Source organism: Adiantum capillus-veneris, chromosome 26 (genome assembly GCF_014529385.1).
Source record: "Adiantum capillus-veneris isolate H3 chromosome 26, ASM1452938v2, whole genome shotgun sequence".
NCBI lineage: Eukaryota > Viridiplantae > Streptophyta > Polypodiopsida > Polypodiales > Pteridaceae > Adiantum > Adiantum capillus-veneris.
Window position 1 is genome coordinate 102,211,379 of NC_140956.1, and position 21,529 is coordinate 102,232,907.

The 21,529-nt window shown below is 48.5% G+C and overlaps 1 protein-coding gene across 7 annotated transcripts in view; it reads right to left on the reverse strand.

Moving 5' to 3' along the window:
- The window catches only part of LOC147423917 (uncharacterized), a 144,275-nt gene extending 126,704 nt beyond the window's left edge, over nucleotides 1-17,571 (reverse strand). For 2 of the 7 annotated variants that reach the window (XR_015186542.1, XM_086501090.1), the window contains exons 1-2: nucleotides 17,251-17,569; nucleotides 59-166 (exon numbers count right to left, since the gene is read on the reverse strand). Coding sequence is in view for 6 of the 7 variants with exons in the window: in XM_086501090.1 (XP_086357216.1) it covers nucleotides 59-166; nucleotides 17,251-17,448 (306 nt within the window). In the remaining variant the exon portion in view is untranslated. Of the gene's footprint in view, nucleotides 1-58; nucleotides 167-17,250 lie in introns of all 7 variants that reach the window. The other 5 variants (XM_086501085.1, XM_086501084.1, XM_086501088.1 and 2 more) reach the window with 4 other exon arrangements.
- Between the last annotated feature and the right edge of the window lie 3,958 nt (nucleotides 17,572-21,529).

The following is a 21,529-nucleotide window of genomic DNA, read 5'->3' on the forward strand; positions in this document are numbered from 1 at the left end:
TAAGTGCTAGCTGACATGCAGCCATGTCTATATGCAACTCCTGCATTCAAAGCCAAACCTTCTGAACAACGTCAGGACTTGCTTCATTCAAAGCCTTACATCCATTAGGGAAAAGAGAAATGAGCGTGCCCTCCCCACCAGATAAGGCTGAATTTCTTTCATAAACCTGAAGACAGCAGTAGGATATTATCAATGTTTCCAAGTCCATAAGACTGTTATTGAAAACAACAATTGTAACTTGGCCAATGCAGTATGTGACATAAACTTACTTGAGGAGACACCCAAGTGCTAAAAGAATATTGCAGAATAAAAAGCACAGTATCATGGGACGTCCATCTTGGGTTTCCCATCCCCATTGTCCTTGCGTTCCCCTCTTCCCAGCAACAACCCCCTTGTTTCAAACCCCTCTTGTGGAAACAAGATTCCTCTCTAAATCTTGTTCCCCATTCCCATCCCAGCTATTAAGAACACGTCCCATGTTACTATGATAAAAAGAAATATATGTGCGCAAAGACCTTTCAAAAATGTGCGTGTAAATGAACTGACCTGTGATATGTTCCCCTACCTTCCCTGCATCCACGGCTCGCAAAAAATAAGTGCCAAGGCAAGATGACACAAGAATGTTAATGATGTGTTATCGACGTCTGTCACTCCAACCATCTGAAATGATTGTGCACCCAAATTGTTTCCATCCTGCCTTCACTGGAACCAAAGCCTTGTCAATCAAAGCCTTTTGCTCATCAAGCATTGTTGTGCACATTTTCTTGTACTCTAAGCCAGTCCATATATCTGTGGGACCAACCTGAGCAATAGCCTTCACCATCCTTTTCCATTGGTCAGTCCTCAATACATTGAAGGCGATGTTGCACTCAATAAGAGTGCGAGCAATCTCCATCTCCGCCACCTTTTGTCGCTCCTTGATCCAAGATTGAGTATGCACACGTGAGGGCAAGGTGGTCTGCCGAGGCCCTGTGACATCCTCCGTATCATTAACATCCTCAGAAAACACATCCTCAACATCTTGCATGACACGAGCCCTCTTCCTGTTAGACTGAGCCTGTGCACTAGGTTCACTACTTCCCACCGTTTGATCTTGAGTGTCCGTGTCCCCAAGGTCTCCGAGAAGGGCATCATGAAGAGAATCTTGCGTAGATTGTTTTCCCCTACCTTTGTTTCCTCCTGCCATTGCTGGAAATTTTTCTGCAAAATCAGCTGATCTTTTACAGCAGGCGGCACCTTCTTGCATGCTCCACAATTGGTTGTACATCCTATTCCCGTCAAGTGCCTGACCACACGAGTGACCGTACTGGTCTTCTACATCCCACAGTACTTGCATTGCCAACGTCGTGTACTTGATCCAGATTGCCCTGGAGTCTTCACAATCTCAATGACATTAGTGTGAATGTTCAAGAGGGGGTTGGCTTCGCGAGGCATGGTGTTTTCTTCGCAAGAAAGGCGCTCACAGACCTGCTCTCACCTGCTCTGAAACTTTTACAGAAATGCTAACTCTCTGTAAAGAGTTTTGCCCAAAAAATAAAACGCTACCCTATTGCTCCAACGGACGCCGCATGCGCTACCCAAATTTTTTATATATAAATATTGCACCGTACGGTACCGATCCGTACTATACGGACGTACCGTACGGATGTCATCTGTACGTACGTACGGTACAACCTTGCTAACTCTATGAGCTTTCTCGAAGTATTTGTCGACCTGCTAACGCTCACCAAAGCTCATCAAAATCTGAGAAAGTGAGCACGCGTGTGCTGGCGATGCTAGTGACGAAGCCCAACAGGACGCAACCAGCTCTCATACCAATTGTTGGAAATAGGGTTGCACGGAAACACACACAGCTTGTAGAAGGCGAAGAAAGCTCAAGCCACACAACAGAGAGTAGTATTGCTTAGTGCACAGTGAAAGATAAGCTAGCCCTAGAGTGATGGGCGTATATACAATGCACGGGGAAAAAACCTCCTATTGAGGAAAAAAATGCCAAGGCGGTCCTAAGTGTGCTCGCACACATCACTACCACATGTATATGGTAACAAAGAGTGGCCCAATGGGCATACACGAAGAGTACAAGGGATGCTTAAAACAAAGCCCCAAAAGCATCAAGCCCAAAAGCACTTAAACTCAAAAGCAATTGCTCCTAAAAACTGGCGCTCAAGATTGCTAAAATCAGCCAACATAAAAAGTAGAAGTCGTACAGCAGTGCCACGCAAAAATGTCTGTAAAGTCTGCCATGTGGGTGTCCGTATAGCTGCTACCACGTCACTAACTTGTCACATATCCCTCTCTTAAAGAAGAGTAATCATCCTCAATTACACCTGCAAAACAACTATAGAACAGAAACTTTCTTCGATAAACACTCACTAAGTACCCATGTACTAGAGTCTACAACAACGTACATTCACAAAAATGCAGTTCACAAATCCCACACTTTGTTCACATTAAACATTGTGTCTCAATCATTCAGTCTAGTCATCTCATCCGTCCAGAAGTCTTGTTGGACCTAGATCCCTGTGTAGCCGTCTATCCCTCTAGAACTTTTGATGCACTCAACACGATATCCAATCATCTCATTCATATGGGAATCTTGATGCACTAGAATCTCATTTCATCTTTCAGCATTCCTCATGCATCATCATCAATTCAAAACAAAATTCATGATTCTTATCTTGAATCGAAAAGTTAACGGATTCATTCCTAAGCTACCGTCGCTTCCAATTGCTTTTATATGAAAGTTCCTTGCCATGTCTTCCTCGATTTCACCTGCAAAATAGGCAAAATTTTAAGCAAATGGTTCACCTCGTTGTAAAAGAGTGGTTGTCTAGCTCCATGCTCCAATATGCTTCCAAATGTGTGTTCCTTGCTTCTATTACATGTTAATTGCACAAATAACAAGAGCTTCCAAAAACATTAATTTTACTCATGCTGAAATTTTATGCGTGAACCCTAATTTTATGAAGTTGTCAGAATCAAAATTCGCTCGTGTCAATGCATAGAGCTTGTCGAGAGGAACAAGTTTGCCTTCTGACACATATCCAAATTCTCAACCATTGAAGAGATTTTTAGAGGTCTCTGCAACACAAAAAAGCATCAAAAAGCACGTAATTTGTGCCTCTTGTCTCCTCTTCTTCTCATTCTCTTCTCGTTTCTTCTTCATCCAACTCCATAGCTTCCATCCGTATGTTCGTGTAGGATCAGTTTCTCTCCTGAAAAAGGAAAAGAAAAGAAGTTTTCTGTAGAATCTCCATATTCTCCATCCATGTTGAAGGGATCGTGGTTTCTTTACGGCTTATGCCCCTTAAGACAGAGCGATGAAGATGGGAGCGCGCTCGATGCGCGATGGACTAAGGGTGGGAGTGGCTAGTAAGTCTAGGGCAGGGACACAGATTCTTTGATGAAAAAATTGAATGCTTGGTCTGCTCTTGAAGGATTGATTTCAGAAAAGAACACGCTTGAAGCTTTGATACCACTGTAATCATTTCCGACAAGGGATTGGACACAAACATAGAGATAACTGCAATCTACACACTTGGCAACACTTTTAGTACTTCAAAACAACTTAAATAATTGAGAGAGAAGACGACACGACCGACGGAGTTCCGAGCCAAGACGCTAGGCCACAAAGACTTGCGCCTCTCTCGGTTGTTCTTTATTATTGACTTGCAAAGGTACAACTCCCGTTGGGTCCAGGTCTTCTAGCTTTGCGTCCAGATGCCTGAAAGAGTGTTCCTTGGGGCACTTATAAAGAGTACAAGGGATGCTAAAAACACAGCGCCAAAAGCATCAAGCCCAAAAGCACTTAAACTCAAAAGCAACTGCTCCTAAAAACTGGCGCTCAAGACTGCTAAAATTAGCCAAGGTAAAAAGCGGAAATCCATACAATAGCGCCACATGTCAAGTCATTGCAATTTGTGGATGTCCGTACAGCTGCTGCCACATCACCGACTTGTCACGGATCTCCTCCTTTGAATTGCTAGATTGCTGACCATGCTTTTTAGACTTTTGCAAGAATCTGCTTTTCTTGCTTAAAATTTGGATCATCCTTAAAACGAACAAGCTTCTTGGATCTGCTTACCACCTCGAAAGTCGATTCCAACCTATTGGAAGCTTGGACACTCCAAGCGAGAAATCAATAGCAGCACACGAACAGAAACTGCAAGATCACGGAACTTGGAGAGAGAGAGAGAGAGAGAGAGAGAGAGAGAGAGAGAGTCGACACGGCATGGCGAAGTTCCCTGCTCAGAAAGATGGGCCTCAAAGACCGGCGCCCCTTTCGATATTTCTTTATTATCACGCGTTGCAACAGTACAACTCCTGAGGGTCCTCTACTCTCAAACTCTACGTCCATATGCTCTGCAAAGTGAGGCCCAAGGGCACTTATAAACAGTACAAGGGATGCCTAAAAGCAGAGCCTCCAAAAGCATAATCCCCAAAAGCATTGGCTCCCAAAAGCTAGTGCTGAAATCAGCCAAAACAGCCAGCGTAATTTGCAGAAATCCGTACAACCTACCACGTGGCATCAGCAACGCAAAACGCGAAAAATCCATACAACAGCATCCGTACAGTGGGCCACGTCAACATGTCAGCTCGTTTTACGAAAATCATTCTCAAAGTCCAAACTTTGGGTTTTTAGGGTTTTAGGCCCCACGGCAGGTGCTCATAAGTTCTTTAAGGTTCGGTTCCTTATTTTACGGAAATAATTCTCAGAGTCCAAACTTTGGGTTTTTAGGGTTTTAGGCCCCACGGCAGGTGCTCATAAGTTCTTTAAGGTTCGGTTCCTTAGTTTCTCTAGTCCATGCGGCCATTTCTCTTCCAATTGTTCATGCCATGTCATCACTTTGTCTGCAAGTTTCCTCATCTTCCGAGAGTACTTTATGCTTTTCATCAACCAATTTGTCTTCTTTTCAAGAGCTTTGTCAAACTATTTCTACAAGTATAGTTTCTAGTTTTCTATTGTCACAAACTACTAACGTGTCAAGCCACTAAAGAACGGAGCCAACCTATAGATCCCGACCGAGGGGCCTAAACCCTAGAAGCAGCAAAAGAAGTTTCACCAGCAGTCTTGCCGAGTGGCCTATTTTTAAAGAAGAGTTCCCACCAGCTTATGGGACTCTGTTCGATGGGGCCAAGTGACCTAAAGAAATTAAATAAAGCAAGACCCATACATACACACACACATTAGCGTAAAATTAATGCTGATGTGGCAGCTATACAGACGCCTGCATTTTGCGCTGATAGTGCCACGTGGTAGATTGTACGCACCGCCATGGTGTCACAAGACGAGCACCACGTGCCAATAGAAAAGAACAGATTGAACAGACTTTTAGCACTTCAATAACAACTGAACTGAGAGAGAGAGAGAGAGAGAGAGAGAGAGAGAGAGAGAGAGAGACCACTCACGACACAGAGTGGCGGAATTCCACCCCAGAGAGTATTGGCCCCAAACCATGGCGCCCCTTTCAGTATTTCTTGATATTGCATCAACACAATACAAGCAGGTACTCCACGCTCTGCACCTTCTCCAAGAAGCATGCCAGAGAATGAGCCCATGGCCTCATATTTAAAGGCCCTAGGCCCAAAAGCAGTTTACATGAAAAGCCTTCAAACTCAAAAGCATCTGGTCCAAAAGCAATGCCCAAAAGCTCCCAACGTGATTTACGAAAATCCGTACACCTGCCACGTCAGTAGGGCAAATCGCAGAAATCCGTATAGGCTACCACGTCAACATGTCAACGCAATTTCCGACTTGTCCGTACAACTGCCACATCATCAGTTTCTACGCTATCTTTTGTGTGTGTGTGTGTGTGTGTGTGTGTGTGTGTGTGTGTGTGTGTGTGTGTGTGTGTGTGTGTGTGAGGGTCCAGCCTTACTTTAATTCCTTTATGTCACTTGGGCCCCATCAGACGGGGTCCCATAAGCTGGTAGGACTTCTTCTTCTGCTGTTTTTTTTTTTTTCCAGAAAAAGATCCTTCTATTAGTTACTGAAACTGCCCATAGGGCTACAACCACCTCTTCAAGAGAGGGCTACAACAACCATGATGGGAGACTCTCCCAATGAAAAAACCAGTATATGTACAATGGGGCTAAATCAAGAAATGGGGGGAGGGAAGAGCCACACAGGTGGTCGGTAGTGCCATCGGAGTACACCCTTGACCATGGTGTAAAAAGGCCCAGGACGCCAGAGTCCAAGGAAAGCCTCTCGGCGCTCCTGCATGCGGTCGGAGCTGCCCTGGAGTCCCTCAAGCTGTCCTCTGAGAGTATGGATCAGCTCTAGCCAAAAATCGCGAACAGTCTCTGCTGGTGGCACAGGGCGAGCCTCAAAGATGTGGAAGCAACGGGCCCGCCAGATGAACCAGAGTGTCAAGCCACTCATGAGCTCCCAACACTCCTCTCTCTCACTGCACCACTCCTGTGGAGTAAGCTCTGCAGAGCAGGCTGGAGTTTAGGTCGCCCATCCTGCATCACTATCATCCTGCTAGTGGAAGATAGCTCAAATTGAAGTGCCGGGCCCGTTAGGGTGGACCAAGCCACTGCTCCCCAAGTGTACTGTCGAGCCATGGAGAGCAGGCACCAGCCGAAGAACTCGTAGTTACACCTGCTGGGCCAAGGGACGGTCCCAAAGACAGTGACGCTGACTCTCCACCAAATGGTCACAAGCTACACATGCGGCCAAGAGACCACTATGCACTAGCCAGCTCCCAACTGCTGTAGCTCTATGTGCGACCAGCCACCACTGAAACAAGCTGACTCGCCTCGGCTGTCTGGAGTCCCACAACCTCTCCCAAAAGGCTGCCAAGAACTCAACTGTGAGACCCTCCTCCTGCCAATGAGGTGCTGCAGCAGGGCGGGCCTCTCTCTGTGCTGCTAGTATATGACGTCCCAGTCGAACAGTGTACTTAAAGAAAGGGACTCCTAGGTGGTCTGCAGAAGAGGAGGGGTCCCTCCATAGCCACTCACCAGGATCCCACTGTACTCGTGCCAGTGGACAGCACTCCCAAGCCCACAGTCTCCAGTGTCCAGTCTCAAGAGCTGTTGGGTCAGGGGCTATGACACAAGTCCTCCCACAGATGCCCACTACTCGGATCCTCTGAAAACAGCACTCTGCTACCTGCGAGGCCTCTACTGTAACTCGCTGTAGGCGTCCCCCACCCTGAAGCTCGAAGAAAAGGGCTGGGACAGTCTCTGAGCAGGCCCTGACTGTGATGAGAACCTCCAATCGTGTGAAGGCTCCCATCCACTAGGGTGCTACTGGCTCGAGAGGCGTGAGCCACTCAACTGGAACTGACTCTGAGATGTCCTGACACATGCTCTACACCCCTCTCATGCCCTGTAGCTGGAGACCCTGCACCTCCTCTGACAAACCTGTGAACTCTAGCCAGTCACCTAAAGAGCGCGTTGGACCTGTTGCCATGGGACCCCAAGAAACATGAGGCCGACTACCAACCAAGTGGCCTCTCTGAGTGCTAACCATGGGGTTCCAGACGAGGGGCTGTCGTAGGCGCTCCTCCGTGCACGTAGGCTGCCTCTGCTCCAGGCCACGCCGCAAGAGCTCCCAAGATCAAAGCAAACTCATAGCGAAGCGGTCCTCCGGTCTCCTGCTCAAACCAACTCTGCGCATCTCTGTAAAGATCCATCTGGTCGAAGGTTGCCAAGGGCCTCCTGCCTGAGGCACCCTAGCACAAAGCCTCTGTAGCAAGAACTCCTTCCAGGGCTCCTCACCTGGAAGAAGTCCTCTGACGATGAACTTCCCAAGAAGGGCTCTGCTCTGCTGTGCTGGATCAATGATCCCAAGCCCTCCCTGTGAACAAGGAAGAGTGATGACCTGCAAAGCCACCTTGGCTCGGGCTATCTGAGTGTCACATCTTGACCAAAGGAAGTTCCTGATCAGCCTCTCTACCTAGCTAATACAAGAACTAGAGAAGATCCAGCAGGAAGTGATGTACCACGTAGTCGCCAACAACACCCGGTTGGCAACTACTACTCTGCCAGCCAAAGAAAGTCGTGTTGAGCTCCAATTTGACAACTTTCTCCTGATAGACAGGAGAAGGGGAGCAATCTGCTGCTCGGGAGACAAGTCCAAACCAACCTGACAGCCCAAGTACCGAACTGCAGTCCCTAGGGGAATCCACCTAAAACCCTCTCCTGGCATCCAATCTCACACAGGAGAACTACCAACCGAGAAAGCCACTATCTTTCTCCAGTTGATCAGTGCGCCCGATGCACAACAAAAGGTCTCCAAAGCCTGCTCACACCTGTGAAGGTTGGCCTCCTGGCCATCTAAGTACAAGGTTGAGTCGTCGGCAAACTCAGTGTCCAGTAGCTCCTCTCCCCGAATAGGGAGTGCTAAGCCCTGTAGACCAACCTACTCCAACACCAAAAACCTGCTCATCGCCTCCGCATAGAACAGAAAGAGGAAGGGGGCAAGAGGACAGCCCTGTCTGACCGAGCATGTAAGCATGAAGCGATCACCTCTACCTCCTGCCAAAAGTACCTGACTGTGAGCCTGTCTGTACCATAGTTACCCGGAACGCGGAACGGGAACGGCGACGGGATCCCCGCGGAACGGGGGAACGGCTGGGGGCCCGGAACGGGAACGGCGCGGAACGGGAGGTATAAAAAACACCCAAATAGTGCATTTTTTAGCTCCTTGTGTTTAAATACAAGGAGTATTAGAGTGCTCTGACTCTAATACTCACAAAAAACTCGTTTTGAAGACCATTCAACCTTGCTATGACTAGATGATGAGAGAGAGAGAGAGAGACTCGAGAGAGTGAGAGGGGGAGGGAGAGATTTGAGAGAGTGGGAGGGAGAGGAAGAGAGCTTGAAGGGTTGAAGCCTTGAGCCTTGAGAGAGTGAGTCTTGAGAGGGAGAGATCTTGAGAGTGCGAGAGGGAGAGAGCTTGAGCCTTGAGGATTAGCTTGTGGAGAGAAAGGGGGAGGGGTGTGCATTTTATGAGTCCTTGAGGCCTTGCACACTTCAAAAAGAAGCCCAAACATTTACTTCAATTTTTTCAATTTTTGCCAAATTTGTTTGTAGCCGTTGGCCGTTCCAGGGGGATTCCGAAACGTTCCGGGGGCGTTCTGGAACGTTTCGGAACGGTTGTTCCGGTTTGAACTGGCCACCCGAAACGTCAGACGTTCCGGGACGTTTCGAAACGTTCGGGAAGGGAACTGCCCCCCGGAACGCCGGAACGAGGGCTAGGGGGCGTTCCCCGGTAACTCTGGTCTGTACAAGGCTGACACCCCTCTGATCCAAGCATCTGAGAAGCCCATCCTGCGTAGAGTGCCCTCTAGAAAGTCCCAGTCAACTCTGTCGTATGCCTCCTCAAAATCGAGAAGAAGAATCACGAGGTCCTAACCTCGGAGTTGTGCCAGGGCAGAAGCCTCCCAAAAAGTAAACATGTTGTCAAGGATACTGCGTTCCTTGACAAAACCTATCTGGGTCCCATGTATAAGGCTCTCTAGAAGTGGCTGAATCCTCAAACTCAGAGCCTTGGCAAGAATTTTGTAAGCTGAGTTGAGGATGGTGATGGGGCGCCACTGTCGAATCTCATCCAAGGAGCCACCCTCCTTGGGAATGAGGTAGATTAGGCCCTCACTCATGCTGTCAGGCATCACTCCTGTGTGTAAAATGTATTGAAAAGCACTACAGAGATCTGGGCCAAGCAGGTCCTAAGGGCCAATACTCCAAGAAAAAACTGGGAGTCAACCCATCCTCACCTGGACAGCTACCACGGGGCTAAGAGCCGTGTGTAGCTCCTCAAGCTAAAGTGGCAGCTCAAGCCTCTGACGCATCTCCTCAGTCACAAGACAAGGCATCTATGCCCAAACCTGCTCCCTGCATGCATCCCGACGCTCTAACTGGGGCTACTGACTTCTACCGTGAGTTACCGAGGTCCCACTGCCTCAAAGAAAGCACCTGTCACTCTGTCACCCACCTAGGTCCACTGAGATGCCCGTCGGTGGAAAGCAAACTCATGTCGCCTCTCCTCTATGCTAGCAAGCTCCTGTCGAGCCTGCTGTAATTGCTCCTCCAACCAAGGACTGTCATCCTCTGTAACGAAGCAATGCCCCGTCTGAGACGCTGCTCCGCCTCTCGCTGCAACCCGGCGAGCCAGAGACTCCTGGAGAAAAAAATGGCTAATCTGAGCTAGGCCTGAGGCCACTGTCAGCAGAAGAATCCTGCCTGTCCAAGCCCTCTGTCCACAGAGCCTCTACCCTCTCTCTGAGTGCTGAGTCCAACAAGACCCTCTCTGGGATGCGAAGCATCGTGCTCCCGCTCCTCTGCTTGTCTGCCACTGTGAGGATCACTGGTGCATGGTCCGAGAAGGAGGTCCCTGCCAGGATGCCCACTGACCCTCCCAAGTCACTGAAGTGGTCACTAGTGTAGAAGCGATCTATCCACAATAGATTCACTCCTCCCACTCTGCGGTCCGATCGAGAGAAGGCAAGACTGTCTGGCGGCCTCACAAAACCACAGTGCTGCCACGTATCCGAGACCCTCAGAGTCATACAAAACCTCTCCCAAGCTGCCAACTCAACTCCATGCACAGTAGCATGGCTACCACCAATCCTGTCAGAAGGATCCTCCAACATGTTGGAGTCCCCTCCTATGCACCAATGTTCTGCCTGCGGCGGCAAAGACTCAACTATCTGTGACCAAACTCTGCACGAGCACTCACCACATTGGACGCATAGATGTTCAAGAAGCCCACAAGGCCACCCTACACCTGCATAGTAATCCACTGAGCCCTGCCTGGCACAATAATCCCTCTGCCCACAATGGCTTGCTGTAGTGAGTCCGCAATAGTCATACATACCCCTCCCTGGATGCCTCCAAGTCCAAAAGCAACTGACCAAAAGGTATCATAACGTCCACGCAAAATCTGACCACAACGCCGAGTGTGGCTCTCACACAAATGGTGCTCCTGAAGCATAAGGAGATCAATCTCTCCTCCCACAAGGCAAAGCTGAAGCTCCTGACGCAATCGGCCCCGCTGTCGCTAAAACTGGGGCCCACCTAGTCCCTGCACGTTCCCATAAGACGATCCTCATGGGGAGCGAGAGAGAACAGATGCTGCCGCAGCAGCAAGACGGGCTATCTTCGAGGCAGGCTTGGATGGGGAGTAATCCGCATCCGAGCGTCCTCTAGATAGGCGTGACTGCAGTGAGTGCCTAGTCCAAGCCCAAGCAGAGCGAGCCGTGCGTAACGCAACCTCCTCTGTCCAGGAGTCCTCATGAATGTATACATAGCAAGGCAAACACTGCGTATCAGCAAAGAAGTACACCACAATGTGCCTACATCCTGCTGATTCTGGGGGTGTCACCGCAAACTTGGCCAATGGCCACAAAGTCTGGAGCATGTCTGTAACTCCTAGTTCTCCCATGTGGTGAGAGAACTCTAGGACCTGTGTGTGCAACCATCCCAACACTGAGTCGAGAGTCCACTCAGTCTGGTCCCTGCCGCAAAGGGGGAAGGAGAAGCCAATTGCCGAGTCCAAGGCCTCTGTCCCCCTAGCTGCAAGGGAACAAAACATGGACCCTGAAGCAAGCTGCCTCATGGTCTGCTGAGGGGTCGCCGAGAAAACGAGTGAAGCCATAGTCGAAGAAGTCCCATCGACGCCGGTTGTCAATGCTCGTCAGAGCACGAGGGATAGCTGCAAGGGAAGATGTCTGTACTCGCAGAGGGGGCCGTAAGAAAGGTTGTCCCTCTCTCGCTAGGCGACTCGTGGCAAAGGCGCTGCCAAGAGATCTCCTAGCCGCCGGAGAAGGCCCTGCCCCTTGGGTCGACTGTGGAACTAGAGCAGGAGAGGGGGGAGATGGAGCTGGGGGGAGCGGTGGAGAAGAGGGGCGGGAGGGAGCAACAGAGGTAGAGGGGCGGGAAGAAGAGGCGACAGGAGCAGGAGGCGGGGGGGAGGATGAGGAAGAGGGGGGGAACTCTTGGGGGGGGAGGGGCTGTCGAGGGTGAAGCTGGGGTGGGGGCTGGAGCAGGGACCTCCTCCTGCTCAAGAGGACCAAAACGGTTCCCCGTGGGAACCCACTGCTGCTAAGCGCCTGAGGACCACTCTGAGTGCCAGGCTGACGCTATGGCCCCTGTCGTCGTCTACCACTGGCCGGCTACCATTCCTCCTCCGCTGGAGCCCCAGGCTCAGAGGGTGACTCTGCATGTGCGCGCTGTCTCTGTCTGTGTCTGCTGGCCAGCCCTTGCAGGCTGGGGTTGAGGCTGTGGTGTAGGTCGAGGCCTCCTCCGTGGACAGGCCTTCGCTAGATGGCCCATCTGTCGACAAATGAAGCACTGGTTCGGGAGGCCCGAATACTCCACACTCTGTCTAAACCAACCCCACTCACCCGAGGCAGAAGAATAACCTTTGGGAGCGTGGGTATCTCTGACCAAACGCGAACTGAGGGAATGCCAGCCGCCTTGGCAGCTACCGAGGCTGCCGTGCAAGGTGTCTCCAGGAGTCCCAATGGTTGAGCTGATCCTGGAAAAAAGTGGTAAGTACTTTCTCCGCGAACCCGGAAAGCAGACCGAGATAGGGATGTCTGCCTCCTCTAGTAGAACATTCGAAGCAGGGTCGAAACCGTGTCTCCACTGTTGAAAGTGGGCACGTGCTGTTCGGATGGTCAGTGGACTCATGGCGATGACCTTGGACGCCATCTCGGAGGTCTCAAACTCGATCTGATAGTAACCTCGTCCGAGAATCTGTACGTCCAAGATCTTGCCCACCTCTGCGAGAAGGCGGGCCTGGAGAAGGTCACGCAGCTCTCCTCTGCTAGGTTGGGTGCCGAGAATCTTGCAAATGAACGAAGTCGCCTGCAAACGCTCTACCTCGGCGGCTAGGCTTGCTTGCTCTGTCGGCGAAAGAGCAAGTCGAATGGTGGGCTCAACGGAGTCGAGCGAGGGGGCTTCGAAGGAGTCCCTCTGGGACGGAGCATGAGCCTCCATTGGTGTCTGCTGCTCTGAAGGAAAAAGGAGGGCGATTAGGCTATCGCTTGAGAACTCGTCAAGAAGAATCCAACGGTGAATCCATTGCAAGGCAATTCAAGCGAGACCTTCGGGGCGGCAGGGAGGAGGGGGGGGGGGGGGGGAAATGCGCAAAGAGTGGGGGTTGGGGGGGGGGGGGGGGGGGGGGGGGCGCAAGAGGATAAGGACGACTGGAGAGGCGTGGGGAGCGAACGAGAGGGGGCAGCGGGCGGGACTGCACGCTGGCTAAGTGCAGGCTCGGCAACGCTCGCGGGGCAGACAACGCGCAGGCAGGGAAGAGAGCGAGGGGCAACGTGCGACAGGGGCAGCACGCAACGCGAGGGCGAAGGGGGGGAGAGGAGAGCGATGGCGAAGGGGGGAGGCAGGAGCAGGCGGGGGGGTGGAGGGAGCGCGCGGGAGCAGCAGTGAGCATCCGAGTCAGGATTGTTATCGAGGGCAAGATATTCTGCTTTCTTCTTCTGTTGTTGCTTGTTCTTCTTAGGGTTTAGGCCCCTCGGCCATGATCTGAAGGTTGGCTCTGCTCTTCAGTGACTTGACATGTCAACAGTTTGTATCACATGGGCTCATTCTCTGGCATGCTTCCACATGAAGGTGAAGAGCACGAGTACCAACATTATACTGAGTTCAAGAAATACAAAGAAATATCGAAAGGGGCGCCAAGGTTTGGGGCCACTGCTCTCTCAGGGTGCCACTCCGCCACTCCCCGTCTCGTGTGTCGTCTATCTCTTTCATTTTAGTTGTTATTTGAAGTGCTTAAAGTTGTTCAGTTTGTTCTTCTCTCTTGGCACGTGGTGCCCATCCCCGTAACATCTGCACTCAGCTTTGTTTTCTACTTCATTATCGACCAGAGAGGAGAATCGAGGGCCTCTCGCCATCTAGAATGAATCTCGTCAAGCATGTAATTTTTCAAGTGATTCACATTTCAGGTCCTTGGAGTACTTGATCAATCTTTTCGTGCACATGTCTAACCTGCAACTAACATTTGTACTTCGCTCTGTTGAGATTCCCCATGCCAAAATCTCCAGACTCCTCTAAAAAAGGCTCATTTCCGTTGGAATCTCTGTTGGTTCCCTCTGTCACAAACGGGAGCGCATAACAATATAAAATACATTCGGATAAATAGAATTTATCACTTAATACTGAAGCCAGAGTATATAGAGAGAAATAGATAAAGGGAGAGAGATAGAGAGTGAGAAGATCGACACAGTACTGGGACCAGAAGATGGGCTGGTCCCCCGCCTTAAAGAGAATTCTTTATTAGGGAGAATCTTCTTTTTACAAGCACAAGAACCGGAGAAAACCCCTCCGTTCTAAATCTCTGACTCGATGGTCGTTCCTTCCCGTAAGGGAAATCCAAGAGACGAGCTCTCAATCCTTTTTCCGTTTGTACTCAGAGTCGAGACTCCGTAGAGTTCAGACACTTTCCGAAGGCCGAAGCCTTCTCGCTTCTCCTTCGCGATGAAGTACCTACAAACACACACGCAAACAAGCGACAACAATTCGTATGGCGAATCCACAATAGATACCTGTCGCTCTTGCGCGGGAAAAGCGACTTCCGTGCTTCGTAGTCTCGCGATCTCTCGCGTCTTCTGGCGGCAGAGTCTTCTCTTCCTGACGTTGGTAACCTCCCTTCAGTGAGGGCATGTGGTGCTTTTATAGCTCCTTCACCACGGCACGAATAGCTGCTCGCGGAGAGATCGTGGCCGTTTTCTTTTTTTTTCTTCTTCTTTTTTTTTCAAATTTTTTTTCTGTTCTACCCGAAATAGGGAGAGAGAATTCGCTGGCTGGTTTTGTTGCTTTATTTTCTAAGTGGCTGCCCACTTATTAAGTGGACGGCCAACATATTTTTAAAATTGGTCTGAACCTGCCCAAAAACTCAATAAAACCTTATAAGTTAAAAACAATGCTTTCACAACACTTCCCAGGCGTCCCTGGATGCAACCACATGCACGAATGCAATGCAAACATAGATTCCTCGCGGGAAAGCGTCTGCTCTTCCCGAAAAACTCGTTAAAATATTCCGCTTTTTAAGAAAAGCTTCTCAGAACCCATCTTTATTCTTGTGCTTGCGTCTTTACGCGTATTCCTCTTTCCAGTTCGGATTTCCTCTTGACTATGGTTATCCCCTTTCCGATGCACCCGTCACCCACCTTGTGACGCATCAGGAATACCCATCACCTAGTCCTTTCCTACCGGACTTACGGTACAATCTCCTTCACGATGCTCTATGTCACCCATCCTATGACGCATCAGAGATGTCCGTTCCCGGATGGTCGGATACTTCTTTACTGATGCTTCCTGTCACCCATCCGATGTGACGCATCAGAAGTATCCGTTCCTGGTGGCCTTACAGATATTCCCGTTCTCAGTGCTCTCGTCATTACTTTCATTGACGCACTAGGAATACTCTGTACTCGGATGTCTCCAGTGAGAAAAACCCTCTCACTTAAAATTCCAATAATTCATTTAGAATTATTTTTCTTGGTGTTCCAAGCGAGAAAACCCTCTCACTTATAAATCCAATAATTCATTTAGAATTATTTTCCTGTTAGATAAAGCCAATTTAGCAACACCCTCCGTTCCCCCGCTGAGATTATGCTTTTCTTCATCTCCCTGCAAACTAACCATTGGGAGGGGTGTCGTCTCTATCGGATTCTCCGTGAGAACCCATGTGTGCTGCAGAAAGGATCGGATCCTCCATAGAAGAAGAATCGTCCAAGCTCTGATACCGTTGTTACAGGCTTGGACACTCCAAGTCAACGATCTACTATAACACACGTGAGAAAACCGCAAATAACTGAATTGAACTTGAATAGAGAGAGAGAGAGAGAGAGAGAAAACGACGGAGTTCCATCCCCATATGCACTCCTTCCGATATTTCTTTATTATTGCTTCACAAAGTACAATTGCCTTAGGGTCCAGCTCTTCGACTCTGTGTTTAGATGCTCTTACAAGACTGGCCTCAAGGGCTCTTATAAAGGGTACAAGGAATGCCCAAAAGCAGAGCCCCAAAAGCTTTGGTCCAAAAGCACTTGGCACCAAAAACATTTGCACTCAAAAGCATGTACAAAAATCTGCAAAAAGTTGTCAACGCAAATTGCGAAAATCCGTATAGCAGTGCCACGCGTCATGTCAGCGCCAATTGTAGAAATCTGGCCAGACCTCATGCTTTTGTCTTCTTAGAGTTTAGGCCCCTCGGCCAATGCTCTTCAAGTTGGCAAGAGGGTTAGGTTTTTAAACCCTAACCCCTCTCGGCCACATCTTCTACTTCCGGTTCAAATCTTTTGGGTTAGAGTTTTTCAACTCTTAACTCCTTGTCCTCTCTGCCATTTCCTCAGGTTGGGCACACCATGTCACCAATTTGTGACACGTTGAGAGATCTATAGATGCCTACAACACACATAAAGACCCTCTATCCTCGCAAAATAGCACGCACATGAGGAGGTACAATGGAGAAATTCATACCATTTGCTCATGAGTGGAGATGCACCAATTGAAGACCGCCACATGTACCATGTGTAGAGCTCTAACAGATCCCCATGCAGCCACCAAAGCCATGCCCTTTACCTGAGTCACCTGAAGCAGCACTTATAGTTTTCTCTCTAGGCACAAAAGATATGGGGCACCGTTCAACGTTTCACAATAAGGAGAGTACGTTGGCTTGATGAATGTCGCATGGAGTGGAACGTTGATATCACATGCACAGCTCGCTCTTTGTGCCATGGGAGACGTACTCTATCTAGAGACTTCACTAAACAATCAGCATGGAGGATGACATCTAATATACTTGTGAGCATGATTGTAGGACTTACATGGCCTATTTATTAACTTCTCTATTCATCAGTCACATCTAGCGTTCTGTACAGCCTCAATGGCAGAGGGGGGCTATACAATGACTACAACATGGAATCAAGTATGCAAAGTGAGCATCTTGTTTACGCCAGAGGTACTCGGGCCCCTTTCATTGCACCTCTCTTCACGACTCTTCGGATAGATCTTTGACGTCTCTTGGGATTGTTCCAACGACGTTAAAACGTCTCTCTCTCTCTCTCTCTCTCTCTCTCTCTCTCTCTCTCTCTCTCTCTCTAAGGGCATTGGCAGAGAGCCTCTCTGAAGAGGGGAATATGCACACCATTGTGCCTACCCACAAATTTGGAAATTCACGGGAATTCTTATATTGGAACACCTGATGCAAGTTAAAAGACAAACAAGAACTGCAGACTGATCATTTTCTTCCAAGATATGTGGCTATGGTACCTCTGCTTCAATGCCTATCTTGCGGAGCTGAAGAGCTACAGAAAGGCCACCAAGGCCACCACCAACGATAATGGCGCGATCAACAAGCGGTTTTGTGCTGCGAATGGCAGAGGGGGCGGTCGACATTTGGCTGGAGGATGAAGCTACTGCTAGCTGAGGAAGACGAGGAGGGGAAGACGAGAGCAGCAGCAATGGCATCTCAACGGAGCTTCAATTGCCCACGTCCGGCTGTTGTGCATGATTAAGTGTCCGATATATGACGTCGTCTCTGTCTTGAACCAGAATTATCTAGTGCCCCTTCGTCTTTGGCCTGGAGGCTTTAGCGATACCTCCCCTTTTCCCTAATGAAAAGTGCAGTGGTATTTTGTCTAAAAATTGAAGAAATTGAAGTAAAGTCATTTTCTCTTTATGTTCCTGACGAGTGGTGGCAAGGTAAAAGCCAACTCATCAGTGCATGTGTGTCGTGTTTTTATTGGATGTGGGATTTCTAGTGCTAAAGTTATGAGGCCCTTATCATTAGGTGTTCATTCTTAGGCTATTGCTCTAGGGTCTAGCAGGCGGTTGTCATGCAAAGAGCGCGTTGTGCTTGCTCATGGGTTCACTCTAGTCGAAAGCTTGAGCGCATGGTGAGACAACACGCCGAAGCTCTTCCCTTTCGATATTCTTTTTGTGGTTCTTTGATTTTTGTTGATTGCAAGTCCTTCTCTTCAAGAGGTTGACCCCCCATCCACCCCCACCCTCTTGGACTGCAATAGTAGCATGGACGTAGCATGGACAACTGCAGCCCAAGAGGTGAGGGAAGGCGTCGGGTAGCCAAGATTAACTTTGCCCTATGAGGTTTGTGCTTTTTTGTCCGACTTGCAGTCATTTTTCGACTAGTGCGGTTTTGTGATCTGTGCATTTCTTTTTGCTAACAAGTTTCGATGTCCTACACAATGATCAGCATGTTTCCATTTCCATTGGAAATTAAATGGGAAGCTTTCAAGAAATTTATTTGTTCTTGTGCAAAGAAGGTTTTGCAATAAAGCGTGTACGTGGTATCAACAAAGATAGGTCATGCAAAAGGTGGTTTGATAAAAAAAAATGTCAAGATGTTTGAAAGTCCTTGATGAAGCTAGATGAAACTATGGACAAAAACAACTATCAAAGTCATTTGCATACATACTGTCATAAAAAATTCTAACCTTCTAAAAGTATTGGCTATAAAAAGAGAACAAGTGAAATTGATTAAGTGTTAATGGACCAACCGATCAAAGCTTGGGACCAAAAGGACAAAAGTCCATAAAAGAGCAAAGGTAGATTGGTAACTAATTATTTGAGTCAAAGGTACAAGTCAAGGATGGATAAATTGTTAACCCTCACGGCTCACGGACACCCTATCACCTACGAGACGGACGTTGTAACCTACGGCGGACATTGTATTATTTATTTGGTAGAGTCAGGTATCAGGCTTGTCGGTCCAATAGGAAAAGGGTAAGAGTGATCGCCGATGAGAGGCGCACTCTAACTGGAACATTCAAGGGATTAGTTGGCTAAGCATGGGCGCCCAAGTGTGAATGGGGCGAGCTCATATAAAAGTCAACTAAACCTAAAATTCACTCATTCTCTCATTTGTCCAATTGAAGAGTGCTCTTGCTCCATCTCCTTCTTCTTCTTCTTCTTCATCTCTTTGTGTGTGTGTGTGTGTGTGAGAGAGAGAGAGAGAGTGAGAGAGGGAGAGAGAGGGAGTGTGTGGGCGATCGAGCATTACGAAGGCACGACGGCGGTGAAGCGGTTGAGCGTGGCATAGCGGCGTCTCCTTCTTCTTCGCGACGAGGAATCCTCCACGAAGCAAGCGTAGAGCGGTGAGTGACACACCATCGCCTTCTTTGATCTTACTAGTTTAGGCTTGTTGTGTGCTTGGAGCCATTTGTGGCTCGTACACGGTGTATCGGCAAGTTCCTTGCATTGACACGTGCGACATACGTGCACATTTTTGATGTCGTTGCCGGGGAATGCCATACATGAAGCTCGAGTAGCACTCTGTGCTTCTCCGTGGTGCAATTTCTATTGTAGGAAAGGTAAGGAAGGAGTGTGTGTGTGTTGAGAAGAGGGATTTGGTGTTATACTGTGTGTGTTTTTTGCTAATGGAGTTTTCAAAGGTTCTGTGTTTATTCTTTGTGTATTAAGGTAGTTAGTTTTCTTTGTTAATAGAGATTTCAAAGGTTCTGTGTTTATTCTCTGTGTATTAAAGTAGTTAGTTTTCTGTGTACAGTAAGTAGGAAGTAGATTAGTGAGAGTTAATAGAGTGTGTTAGTGTGTAAGAGTAGGTATATTAGTTAGAAGTAGGTAGATAGAGTGTGTGTGTGTGCTCTCGCGCAGGCCGCGGCGACCTTATCTTTTTTTTAAAAATAAATAATTAATTAATTAAAAATTTAAAGGTAGGACCGGGATCGGGAATATCTCCCAAACCCAAACCCAAACCCAAGCTCACGCTCAGGCCTAGGCCTCAATCGCCTTTTAAAAAAGCGAATTTTAGCTTCACACGTAGCTAAAAATTGATTTTTGAGGACCAACGGAACGTCAAATGCCCGAAAATTGTGTTGTAAAGCACACAACGACCCTTTAAGTGATACGCTCGTTTCGAGCTATCACACACTTCAATCAAAAAAATCAAACATTAAAAAAACATCAAAAACAAGAAAAAATCAAGTAGAAAACGAGGTGCAAAACACCCACAAAACAAAGCAAGTAACCTTTGAGGGTACTTGCCGACACTTGTAGGGCACCCAAAGCACATGTATCTACGCTCTGGTCGTGTGCTAGAGTCCGAACAACTAGCTAGTGCTTCGATTTACGGGGGTACTCACTATCCTTCCACGCTAGGATCTACATCCTCGGCGGGGACCCAAGGTAGTGCGACCCAAGACCCAAATATAGCGGCTAGCGACTCTTCCTCTAACTACGATATTATGGAAGAGCATCTTACACAAAGCCCCGGGGGAACAAATGAAACCGTGCCTAGCTGGGCCCAACAACCTGGAACTAGTGTTTTTAGTCGTTTGATGGAAACTTTTAGTAGAGCTACGCCCTCTGAACCTACGGCTAGTGAAGTAAACGAAGGGGGTGGGGAAGTAGAATCACCATTCACATCTCCTGTAGACCCCACACTCCCTCAGAGTGTCCACGTGGACATTCTACCTACCTCATTTAATGAGGGCCCTATCGAGCTACCACCTTCCAAAGTCGCCTCTAAGGTAGCGATGACTAAAAGTCAAAACACGGGAAGCAACAGTGCATCCCCTCACGGCAACCCTCTAGTACACCAAGTTTGGACAGGGTATTTCTCAATGAAAATTGGGAATATGACCTACACACGGAGACTTTGACCGACCTATACATGGGCTACACATACCATGTGGGTTGGTTAGAAGTTGTACAATCCACATCTAGTGCCACTAGTCTAGAGGAACAACAACACATGATCTGCAATGTCATCCATAGGATTATCCAGTCCGAGAGGCAAAATCGAGGAATAAACATACCTTCGACGGATCCTATGCGATTTTTAAACACGGGCAAAGGGAAACAACCCACTCTATCACAAATGGAGACTCCCCCAGTGGGTCCCATCGATCCCCCATATGTTGTTTCGCTAGGGGTCTCAATGTAATCTGAGCCCACAAGTGATAGCTTTACTTTTCCAAGTCTAGCTCATCTTTCCCTTAATGACACCACGGCTACCATGCCTACCCCAATGATGGGCATGCCAAGAAACACGCCATGGACCTCGTTTGTTAGTAAAGCACCGCTACATGGTAGCTCAATGCCTGCAATAGTACCTACAAGTGCAAACCAATCGTATGCACCTATGGGTCCACGTACTCATGTAGTCCCTACCCCTCCCATTGTTTCAACTACCTATGCTCCACAACCACAATACACAAGTTCTTATTCCCATGGGACTATACCGGCTAGCATTAGCATGTCACATCCGACGTCTGCTATGCCTAGGGCCACTCATATGAACTATGGACCACCACATGGCACAACATCGTACCCAACATGGAACCCAAGGGCTTCCTATGCGCCAGGCCCAATGCCAATACCTACTCCACATGTAGTCTCTGGAGCGCCTTCACCCACGGTGCCTGCTCACTTAGGTGACTTGGCAACATTTGCTCAAGCTATTGGTCGATCTATTGCTGAGAATATGCGTAACACGCCTGATAGAGAGCCTAGAAGTAAGGCAGTACAAATAGCCAAGCTCACACAAAAATTTAACAGAGACGGGGATGTG